This window comes from Dunckerocampus dactyliophorus, chromosome 4, assembly GCF_027744805.1.
Source record: "Dunckerocampus dactyliophorus isolate RoL2022-P2 chromosome 4, RoL_Ddac_1.1, whole genome shotgun sequence".
Taxonomy (NCBI): domain Eukaryota; kingdom Metazoa; phylum Chordata; class Actinopteri; order Syngnathiformes; family Syngnathidae; genus Dunckerocampus; species Dunckerocampus dactyliophorus.
Window position 1 is genome coordinate 6,471,594 of NC_072822.1, and position 12,109 is coordinate 6,483,702.

The 12,109-nt window shown below is 40.1% G+C and overlaps 1 protein-coding gene across 3 annotated transcripts in view; it reads left to right on the forward strand.

Moving 5' to 3' along the window:
- ipo11 (importin 11) overlaps window positions 1-12,109 on the forward strand; it is a 118,207-nt gene that overhangs the window by 3,628 nt on the left and 102,470 nt on the right. For all 3 annotated transcript variants that reach the window (XM_054772928.1, XM_054772930.1, XM_054772929.1), the window contains 3 exons: window positions 234-334; window positions 5,125-5,197; window positions 8,121-8,324. In XM_054772928.1, the coding sequence (XP_054628903.1) occupies window positions 234-334; window positions 5,125-5,197; window positions 8,121-8,324 (378 nt within the window). The remainder of the gene's footprint in view (window positions 1-233; window positions 335-5,124; window positions 5,198-8,120; window positions 8,325-12,109) is intronic.

Here is a 12,109-nt window from a genome sequence, read left to right on the forward strand (position 1 = left end):
CAAAAAAAACTAAACACATTTTTAGAGTCAGTTCTTCAGATGATCAGTGAGCTGAAATCTCCAAATTGTCATATTTTTGTTAGCAGCGTTGGAGGTTGCAGTGTACATTTTGCATTGTAAACATGCAGATGCTCTGATTTGGAAGAAACAACTTTCTTTTTGCTACAAAAAAACACGATACTCAGATCAATTCTGCCCTGAGCTGATGAAATGCACGGCTTCCTTCTCCTCAGAACATCTTCAATAACCACATGCTGGATGTGAACGTCAGGTGGCTGGCAGTGCTGTACTTCAAAAATGGCATTGACAGATATTGGAGGAGAGTTGCCCCCCAGTAAGTACATGCTCTACTACCTGCTGGCTCCCCCATGCTGTCAGCCTCACTGTGCTGTCTTCTGTTCTTTCTTCTGCAGCATGTTTTATTTCTCCCTCGCTGCTGGCCTGACTGTTCCACAGTCTTTATTTCACTCTGTTTATTGCCATTGCACTCACATTTGTTTTGGTGTTCCATTTTCCTATTATGGGTCCCTTATGCGCTAACCCTTAACAGTTGGAGCTTATGTCCTCTCTCTTTGCCTTCCACCCTGATTATTTACACACCCCCGCAGTTTTTTATTCTTGTGTCTTTTAATGTGCGCTGATGTATGTGGCCTCTGAGCTTTCACTGAGCTGTGTGTGTCTTAGGGTACTTTATAAGCTGACTTTAGTTGGATTTGAATGGAACATTGGACGATAAATCCACAGGACAGCTGCTGGCCCGAGGTCCTGAGCTCTGCCTCAGCACTCTTTGTGTGACCACTTTCTGTCTTGCTGTTATTTTGTTGTTCTGCAAAGCCTTTCTCCTCCGCCTTTTACCAAGTTTGTTTTGCACTTGTCAGTAGTTTAGTGAAGTCGGTTTCATTTTTTAGAGTACTGTGTACCCCCCCTCCCGCCCCAACCCCACAAGTAATTTGATTACCTTTGGGCTCATTGCCATGAATTGAAGAGCAGTGCGATGCCCGATAGAGCAGGATAAATGTGGTGTCACAGTAGAACGTGTAGGCCACATTATACAGCTGTTGTGCTCTGGTAATAACTGTAATTTGAAATGTAATGTGCTGTAACAGATTAACGGAACCTCAGCAAAATGCATGGCGCCTGTTGAAATGTAACAAAAAAGCTAAGATCAGGGAAGGTTGCCTTGTTTTGAAACAATTTAACCCAAACGACAAAAAAATCATCAGTTCCTGAGTAGGGATGTAACAAAATTTCATATTGCTATTACTGTGACCAAAATTATCACGATTATTATTATTATCATGACATTGTTGAATATGCTCAAAATGTTTAAAAAGTACCGATACACACACTGAAGTCTTTTAAAGTTTTATTAAGACACACACACACAAATAACACACAAATTATACTATTCTTGGCAGATGATGATATAGCTGTGCCAACTGTAGCGTTACAGTTGCCTGCTGCCTGCCCACTCTGTAAATAAGGGAAAAGCAAATTTATTATTATTATTATCATCTGCCAGACGCACACACACACACAGTAGTGTTACTCCTGTATAAACAAAACATGTTGCAGTGTTTCCACAACGATTTGTTTTTAACACAGAATGTTTTTATTCTCAAATTGAACTGGATCTATGTCAGCCTTTCTGTCTCACTCGGAAGCAGTGGAGGCAATAATGAAGTAGCAGCGGTTGCATACAGCAGAAAGCCCGCAGAAACAATAACACATTTTGCTCTGCTCCAGTGTTTGATGTGTATGCATGTCGTATGCACACACTCAAAAGTGTGCTTACCGCCTCCATCACTGTTTGGTACGGTAACTGTACAACACGTGATAGGAAGGCACTCCAACGGGTGATCAAGACCTCACAGAACATTGTTGGGGCAGCCCTCCCCTCACTGCAAGACATTTATAAAACTAGAGTCCTACGAAGAACAAACAACCTCATCAAGGACAGCACACATCCACAACACACTCCTACCGTCAGGCAGACGCTACAGGAGTTTGAAGTCCAGGACCACAAAGCTGGCAAACAGCTTTTACCCACCGGCCATCAGGCTTCTCAACGAAGCACTCACACATGCCGCATGCAACACACGCACAAACTCATAGCACTTTATTTATTTATTTGTTTGTTTGTTTGCTTGTTTGTTTGTATTAATGTCTCTTCTGTAGTTGCTTAATTTATTGGTATTTATGTTTCTGATGTTCTTATTCATTTTCTTCTGTTTATCTTTCTTTCTTTTTCTGGGAGAATGAACAGAACAACAATTTCATTGCATAGCAGAACTACCTGTTTTACTGTGCATATGATAATAAAACTCTTGAACTTGAACTTGAAATGACACAGAGAGCAACAACGAATGAGAGAGAGACTGACAAAAGTGTGTGACAGAGGAATTATGAGTCTTTTCAATTATGAGCAGAAGAAGACTTTAGTGGTTGTAGTTCCCAGGAGGAGGAAGAGGAGGAGGATGGTGATGAATGACTTTTGTGGAAGGCTACTGTTTAACTAGCCATGTTACATGCACTGAAAAAAATCATTCATTTAATCAAAAAAATTTAATAAAAAAAAATCTTTCTGTGTACTAAATATTGCGTGTTACGACGTGGACACCTGTGGCATATGGACAGGTGCGGCCTATACAGTATGTACACATCTTTTTTTTTTCTCTTAAAATGTAGTGGGTGTGGCTAATATACCGGTGCGCACTATAGTCCAGAAAATCTGTTGTTCTCTCATTAATGATGTTAATTTAGGGCATGTAGGTGGGCATGTAGGTCTAAGTGTGAGAGTATGTTTGTATCTGCATTGCAGCGCTGGTTGTGACCAGCATTTCATTCTCTTGTTTATATGTATACACACTGAAAATGATGATAAAGGAATTTCAAAGGACTTTGCCTTAGACATATTTTACTGAGCAGCCAGGACAGAGGCGAGTGTACCACTTTTCAGCCGCCTACATCATCACCAGAACCCCTGCATTTCATCACCCCTGTGTTGCAACACCTCCACTGGCGCCCTGTCACCCCCCTCCCCAACATTGCCACATCCTCCAGCTCCCTCAGATCATTCTCCTCCATCCACCTCACGGTTCCACCTGCTCGCCTCAGCACCATGGGTTGCAGAGTTTTCAGCCGCTCTGCTCTCAAACTCACTCCCACCGGACCTCCATATCATAGACTCTCTTCCTCTTTTCAAGTCCAGACACAAAAGTCACGTATTCAGGACCTCTTTCTCCTTGTAATTGACTATGCCATTTTATTTTATTCTATTTTATGTTGTGCGAAGCTTTTATCTGTTTCAATGTACAGTGTCCTTGGGTTCCTTGAAAGGCGCTTACAAATAAAATGCATCGTCATGAATATTATTATTATTCTGTCACTACTCCTCATGATCATCGCTGTTTCGGGTCCTGTAACTATCATCACACTTTCCTTCTTTGTAATAAATGGCACCACTCTGTGGTGGCATGACAAAAAAGCTCAAGAAAAAGTTAATAATTTAGATGCTCAGTAAGCTAAAGTTGGTTTGTATTTGACTTTTGTGGTGCATTTTGTTTTCAATTTGCACAACTTTTAGGACATTTGGATTTAGAGCTTTTGCCTTATGTGTGTCTTCTCTGTCCTTGAATTTCCAACCGTCTTGTTTACTCATGTGTTATGAGTCCCTGGTTACCCGTTGTTAACACAGCCTTGCAGTCACGTTGATATATATTTTAATCTTGTTAGCATTGCCAACATGTGTGCATAAATCCTGTTTCACTTCAGCATACTCCTCCTAAGCGTTGTAAATCTTTATGCTTTCCATGTTCCCAAACGCTCATTGACACATCCCCATCATCATCGAGCTGTCCCCCACTCCATCAGCTGCCGTTAAAGTCTACAGCACTGTTCTTTTTCGTATATTTTGCAAAAACACACTGACAGTTTGCACAAACCTGCGATGTAAAAGCGTCACATGCAATTTTGTCAACTGTAAGATGAAGGCAAAGCAGGGGATTTAGTGAAGGCTGGCCCTGAATTTGAATTCATCCTGTAATATCCTAATAGACGGAGCTATTTTAGATAGTTATGTTTGGACTTTGCATGTTTAGATTTAAAAATAAGGCTCCCCCATCAAACCAGCCTCATATTCAGCATACGCTTGTGCGACAGGCTTGCTGTCCCCACAATGCAAAAGAGGCTCAGCACCGCTAAGCACCTTGCAGCAAGTCGCTGCAGGGATTATAGGAAAACTGCACTTTTTGGGGGGAATTTTGTCCATCATCCACAATCTTTATGTGAGACATGAACACATATATCTGTCTCTTTCCTGTGTGTTCTAAAGATACGAAAATAGATAAGAAGAAACAGCTCATTACTGCACGTAATGGGAAACTTATAAATACTAGCTTATAAATCCTTCTGAAAATGCGCCAACAACGCTCCATTTACGTATAATGTGACGTGCATATTAACCAAGCTACAGCGACATTGTTATTATTATTGTTATTAACATTGTCACGCCGATTGAACTAGGTTACTGGCGTATAGACACTTCTTCACCACAGACTCGCCCGCAGCACGTCAGCGCCACGCTCACAGTGCCTCAGACCACTACCAAAAAGGTAACGCTTCTTTTCGTAGCTGCCGCCACTGCTGCTGTGTTTTTTGTTTTTGAGTTTGGAAAAGTTCATGAAATGTAGGCGTTTGTTTCTATATTGCTATGTGAAATCAATGCACTGTGGAAGGAAGTTTTGGTAATGCTAAAAAGGACCAAAATACAGAAAGATACCGTTACATGTTGTCATGAATGTACCTGTTACTACATGGTCACAGCATGTAATATAAAACCTTGTTGGAGGTTTTTGGAAGCGTTTTAATAACGGTCTTCATAGGCGGCATAGGTGTATCCCATGAAGTGCTGTAATGAGCTGTCTCTTTTTATCTGTTTTTATCTTTAGTACGCACAGAGAAGAGAAAGACATGTGTTCATGTCTCACATAAGGATTGTGGATGATGGGCAACATTCCCAAAAAGTGCAGTTTTCCCAAACATGGCACTTTCTTCATACAAAATGTTTGTGTCCTCATGCCTTGCTTCCTCTGATCATTTTTTTTCTCTCTGCCTCATACGCAGTGCTTTATCAGAGGAGGAGAAGACAACATTACGTGCCGGGCTCATCACAAACTTCAACGAGCCTGTCAATCAGGTTAGTGGTGGTACTCCACTCTGCTGAAATTACACCTGCCTTGATGGTGGACTCTATCAAAGAACCTACCTGGAAATGAAATGGTGATCATATGCGGTTTGAATGAGGTAGCATTATGTAGAACACTGATTGCCACCCATTGACATCAACCTGAGCTGTCTACAAGTAGGTAGTGAGCAATTTTATTCAAATGATCTTTTAGAGTTAGAAATGCAAAAGTATAGGAAAGGATCAGAACAAATACTGTTGCCAAAGTTCCTCAAGTAGTGCACAGTATGTTGTTATTAATGATTCTAAAAGATAGATTATATCTTTCCCTCACTCAATAAAGGTTTGGCGCTCAATACTGGCAGGAACAAAGCTACATACAGTGCAGTATAGCAGGTGAAATGGTGTGGCTTCATGGAAATGACAATGATACAATGAGTTACGACTGCAAGGAGCTCTTTGAGAGGCACAATACACAATCAGCCATTGAGAGATATTGTGGCTGCAAACTGGACACAGCTGGCAAGATGAAAGAACCGAGAAATGAAGTAATTTGCTCCCTTTGCGAATGCACTGTGTGGCTAAATAGATGTCTGACGCTATTTGAAAGGGAAAAAAAAGACACCCCTGCTTGCAGCCTCCAGATCAGGGGTGTCTCAACTTCTTCCACCGAGGGCCACATACTGAAAAATGAAAGGATGCAAGGGCCACTTTGATAATACAGTCATGGAAAAATGATTAGACCACCCTTCTTTCTTCAGGTTCTTGTTCATTTTAATGCCTGATACAGCTAAAGGTACCTTTTGTTTGGACAAATATAACAATGACAACAAAATTAGCTCATCAGAGTTACCTTTTTTGGCAGTACAATGCTATAGCTATTCATGTAAGAACAACTTTACAACTCTTATGAGCTGTATTTGTTATCATCATTGGATGATAACAAATATGGGTGCCTTTAGTTGTACTTGACATTAAAATGGATCAATAAACTGAAGAAACAAGGCTGGTCTAATCATTTTTTCCACCACGAGTTGATATGCTAATAAATTCTATGTATTTCAAGACAAAACAGCATCTCAGCTTTGTGATATAGGAGATAAATGTATTAGTATGAACTTCGCTCGTAGCTCTTTTTTCCCTAATTTTTGCTGTTTATGACTGACTCACAGAAATTATTAGAGCTCTTTTGACATGAAATAACACCCTATAGTCACTTTCACCCTTTATTATTCTTTGTTTACATCACGTTGCACAGCCTACAGCATGGACAAAAGCCAGCTGCTGCTAGGATAGCAAGCTACCAAGCTAACTAGTTAGCCTCTCCAATTTACTTATTCTAAACTTAAAGTGTTTCAAACGGAGTGGGGAGAAAGATACCACTTCCACACGGAATGAGAGGAGAACCTTTTTTCCACTTGATCTCAGCCATGGCATGTCGGCTCGGCTCTTCATGCAGTGTGAAAGGTAATATAATCTCATGTCATGTCTCAAAACAATGCTGATGCCTAGTGACCAGAATACATATAACTTGTCTTTCAATATTTTTTCACTAATAATAGACCATAGTCAACACAAAACAACTATCATTTATTAAGCTCAGGAAAAAAGTTTTAAAAGTCAACAGAACAGTCATTTACATTTTTTTGATCATCAAAAAGTCCAGGGAAGAAAATCAAGGTTATGTATGCCTAGCACTTTCAGTGCAGCGACATGCTGTATTTGTTTCCATGCCACATTACAAATTGCATTTACCCAGTATTTCCGGGCCAAAGTTAAAATATTTTTCACCATCAGATTTTTATGAAATTTTATCTGCACATAGATATTAAAGTGAATTTGTGTCCTACATATCTTTCATCTTGTCCTGAAGCTCCGATCCATGAGTTTGAAAGACTTAAAGTTGGACTTACTGTAACATTCAAAGCTGTCGTATGAGTTGATGTGGTCCAACACTCTGTGTAAATTCGATACAAAATTGAAGAGGAAGAAGTAATCCATCTTGCTACTAGCCACCCATAGTTGTTTCCACATTTGAGAGGCAGTTTGATGAGGTCATTTTATGCAGACCAGTAAATGCGGGAGGCCATAGGCCTATAAAAAGCATTGTTTATTATCGGCTTTCATTATAGGGAAGATACCGATATAGACCGATTTTTATGCCAATATTGGGCCTATAATATCGGTTGACCGATATTATCGGACATCCCTAATTACAGTCTATGCCAATTATATGACATTCACCACACAGCCTAAATTCATCCTTTTTCTCTGTGCATGCTTTCAGTTCTTTTGAAACCTTCATTATCTCCCAAATTACATTTTGTAGAATACATGGCATAGAAACAAAAATGAAAACCGCCTCCAAAATACAACATGTTTGACAGCATTTGCAAGTAAAGACTGCCCACTGTTTTCACTGTTCTCCAGCTACTGCTGCTGCAAAAGAAGCAATAATTCAGGAAACAAGTGGTGTGTGTCAGCATGGCAGGACGTGGAAGATGGCCCTGAATGGTGACCATCCATCCTGCTTTCACCAGCTTGTTGGGGCCTGAGGGATGGCCCTCAAACATCAGGGCTGTTAGTGTCCATACGGCAGGCTGGGAATGCCATTTAGATACCATATGTCTCCACAGTCGTAGCCTCTCGCTGCCAAACAAAATCCAGACTGCATGCCCAATGTTTTTAGCACTTAGTGTACTTTTTTAATGACAGCACGCATTTATCAACTTTAAACAAAACAAATGCCCGTTTCTAACAGCAAATAAAGCAATCTAAGCTAAATGATTTGATTTGACTTTTTTTTTTGTAATGTATTTTAAAAGTAGCTTCTGAAGTGAGGTTTCTAACTGTCTGCATTGATGCACTCCTTCTTCTGCAGTCTCATGCCTTGCCCCTGGTCTTTCTCTTTCCCCTCTGTGTGCTTTGCCAACAGATAGCGACCCAGATCGCGGTGCTGATAGCCAAGGTAGCCCGTCTGGACTGCCCCAGGCAATGGCCGGAGCTCATCCCTATTCTGCTGGAGTCGGTCAAGGGCCAGGATGGCCTGCAGCAGCACAGAGCTCTACTCACTTTCTATCACGTTACCAAAACCCTCGCGTCCAAACGTCTGGCACAGGACAGGCGGCTTTTTCAGGATGTGAGTCGGCTCTTTTTGTCATCAGTACCTTGCCAAGCAGTTTGATTTGTGGCCTTAATTCTGTCTTCTTGTTAAATTTGATCATAACATGTGCCTTTGCCAATCTACTTACGTTGAATTTTCCGCCCTTTTTCCTGCAACACATGCGTGGTTCCATGTGTTGCCTATAGGAGATGCTGTTTAGCTGCTGTTAAACGTCAATCTGTCAATGAGATTTATAGCAGTCCCATTCCCTTTGCATACAAGTGTGCTCATATTTTTACATGATTGACATGTTTGTGAATAGCATTTCCTGTGTGTGTGTGTGTGTCATGGGTGTAGAGGCAAGGCTGTTTGTGTGATGTAATGTTTCTTTCAAAAGAGGCTGTGATGCTCATCAAATCAGAGCTTTTTTAGAAATGCCATCCAGGGTTTCAAGAACATAAGGATACGGCAAAAAGATGGAGTTAAAGAGGGAAAAAAAGGGTTATAGGGCAGAGAAATGATCAAACAGACTTAACAGATGGAGTAAGAGTGAAAGCATCACTGTACTCCCTCATCTTTGAAGCTCCCTATAGCTGCACTCCCTTCTAATCTTTTCCTAGGCTTTTCTCATATTTTCTTTTCCCCGGAAACATAGCACATGTGCTCATCTCATGCAGTGATTTGTGTTGGAAGTGAGCAGGTTTTTTGAGTTGCTCTCCTTAGATTTGTTGATAAATATTTCTGTCTTAGCATTTTTAATGTGCACTGTGATCACCTTCTGAAGGTTTTTCCATACCTACATGGATTTTTCACATGTTTCTCTTTTATCTACTTATGTGTGGCTGTAAATACCGCACACACTTCCAGCAGCTAACGGCATTTTGCCTCTTGACTTGGTCCGACAGCACCTACTATGCAAGTCATGTTATTGAAAATGGACTATAGTCTGACCCGGCTATACTCCTGCTTCTGGTTAAAAGTTGTACAGTAATCCCTCGTTTATCGCGGATAATTGGTTCCAGAAAGTGAATTTTCGCCAATTAGGATTCCTTCTTGATAAATGGAATATTTTCATAGTTATAGCAAAGAGAACCTGTTTACGATTTTCTAAATGTTTATTTTTACATGATTAGACATCTAGACATGAAATTACACCCATATAGTCACCTTTACATTCATATTCCCCAATATAGTAGATCCTAGCTGCCCAAAGTGGGGCACGTACTTCATCTAATTAAGACAGTTTACCTTGTAGGGGAGCAGAATCGACGGTGGACAGGAAGTGACGTTGGGGATTCAGAGTTGAGTTTTAGCTTATTGTGGGCTATGGCCTTATTATTATTATTATTATTATTATTATTATTAAGTAGGGGTGTAGCGGGATCTGGTCTTGATTAAAACATGACAAGATTTCTCGTTTGGATAAAAGCTGTCTTGTGAGAACACAGCAGCCAGAAGCCAGTCAGACTGGGAACTATTGCATCGCTACTATGAATGATAATACACGTAATATGGAAGTGGCAGTGCGCAAGGCATTATGCACATTTAGTGCTTAACACACACCTTGCCACCTACCTCGGTGTTCCCAGCAAGTGACGTGTGGCTGTTTTTTGTGTTGACAACTGAGCGACATGGTCGTTATATTTAGCGAGAAGGGATGCGCATTAAAAGTGAAAGTCAGGAAGTGTTTCTCGCTTGAAATATCCATGTTGGTCTAAAAGCTGCATCCGCCCCACCATAATGCAGCTCGAACACGCATGGGTGTCCAAAGTGTGGCCCAGGGGCCACCTGTGGAACATGGCTCAGTGGAGACATAAAATAAACCAAACCCAACAAAATAGAGCAAGAGGGCATAATGAAACTAGAAAAGGCTAAAATATTGTTACTGATAACTAATACAAGCACAAAGATTTGTCTTTAAGTTTGACAGATAAATTGCCGGTGAGAAAATACACGTCACAAATGCCAATTCCGCAAATATACAGGGTGAAAGATGACAAATTAAAGGAATTATTGCATTGCAGTATTTTTTTCATTATTATATAATATATATAATCATAATACACTAGGTCCCCAACTTCTAAACACCCGACTAGCGAACATTCGCGGATACGAACACACGCAGACTGGTCTATATTTTATTTTATTTTGCCCGTAGTCGCTCAATCATTATTTATACTTCTACTGTACATGCTTGACCAGTAGAGGGCACTGTGACACTGCTAATGGGACCAACAGAGGCAGCGTTAGAGCTACTGGGACCAACAGAGGAAGAGTTAGACGCTGGGGAGATAAAGCTAAATGGAAAGCTAAATTGTACAACCCGGACAGAGCGTGTGATTAAAGTTTATGAAGAGTTAATAGGCCTGCTTAATTCTACACCACCCACAGAACACTACCTCTTTTAGAAGAGTCTAACCACGACGAAGATTTGTCCTTTTTTTCAATAACTCCTCCTCCTCCTTCACAACGATGTATGCTCGACCACTCCTCTTCAAAGGTAAATAACATTTATCATTACGTATTATTATATCATTTTTTTAATTGTTTTTTTCATGAATTATCTTCATTTAATATTAATTCTGCATCCAAACTCATATTTACATACATACACATATACTGTATATGTATACACGTACGTGTAGTACCTATATCATTGGTAATAATACCTTTTCCCTACTTAAGAACAATTCAACATAAGAACGGTCATCTGGAACCAATTGTGTTTGTAAGTTGGAGACCTAGTGTATACATAACGTGTAACAACAACTAATTATAATAGTATAATTATATATAGTTTAATTATTATTTATGATTTTGTATATTTTATAATAACAGTGGTTTATTTGGTCTCCCTCTAAGCTGTGCGCGTGCGCAAACGCGCTCTGCTCTTGCGTTCTCTGCACACAGCAAATCCTTGCTTCGCACAAAATACATTCCAACCTGAACTGTAAATGGAATAAACACATAACAATTTATTCTCTACCATTTTGCAACGCATCTCATTGAGTGACAGGCGACAACAAGCGGTAACAAGATATAACACAATGACGAGCACCGTCCAGCCAACAATGAGATCCTGTTGGTACCTACTGTATTTACCTCCGCAGCCTATCAATTCATTAACAGCGTGTTACATCGTACATGCTGCTGTTTTGCAAGTTAGCGTATATCTAATTCTGCAGCAGGAGTTAAACGAGCTAAATGTTCCTTGCTAACTCCGCATTATGGCAGTTCTTTTAAGGTGGGCTTGCGACAACAAGAGGTGAAACTGGAAGAGGTTTTTTCTCTTTCGATTGAGAAAGGGCTTCTCTTAAAAAAAAAAAACAAACAAACAAAAAAAAAGGCCAAAGTAGCAAGCCAGCTTATGTGGAGTGCATGTGTGGCATAACTGTGCATGTTTTACTGCCGTGCTTTTATTTTGATGTCCGGACGCATGATACAGGAAGTGTTACACCGAGTTTGTGTTGCAGAAGGGACCGGAAGGTTACTTTTTTTTTTTTTTTTTTTCATTCAGACAAAAGTAAACATATACCACAAATATGGCATCAATTTCAAGTAAATTTGCAGGATAAAATAGTGCCACAACAGGCTGCTTTAAAACAGAAAGTTGAAAATCAAACCAGGATGTTAAAGTATACCCAATTAACAATATAAATGGTAAACAAGAAAAGAAATGGGAAATGAAATCATAAACTAGGGGTTTTCTATAAGATTCGGGTGGTTAATTGTATGAGATAGTTCCATGCCTTGTTTTGTCTGAGGTTGCGAATAAAGAAAGCTACATTGTGGAATCCTTCTTGCCATCTGTTTGAAACCAC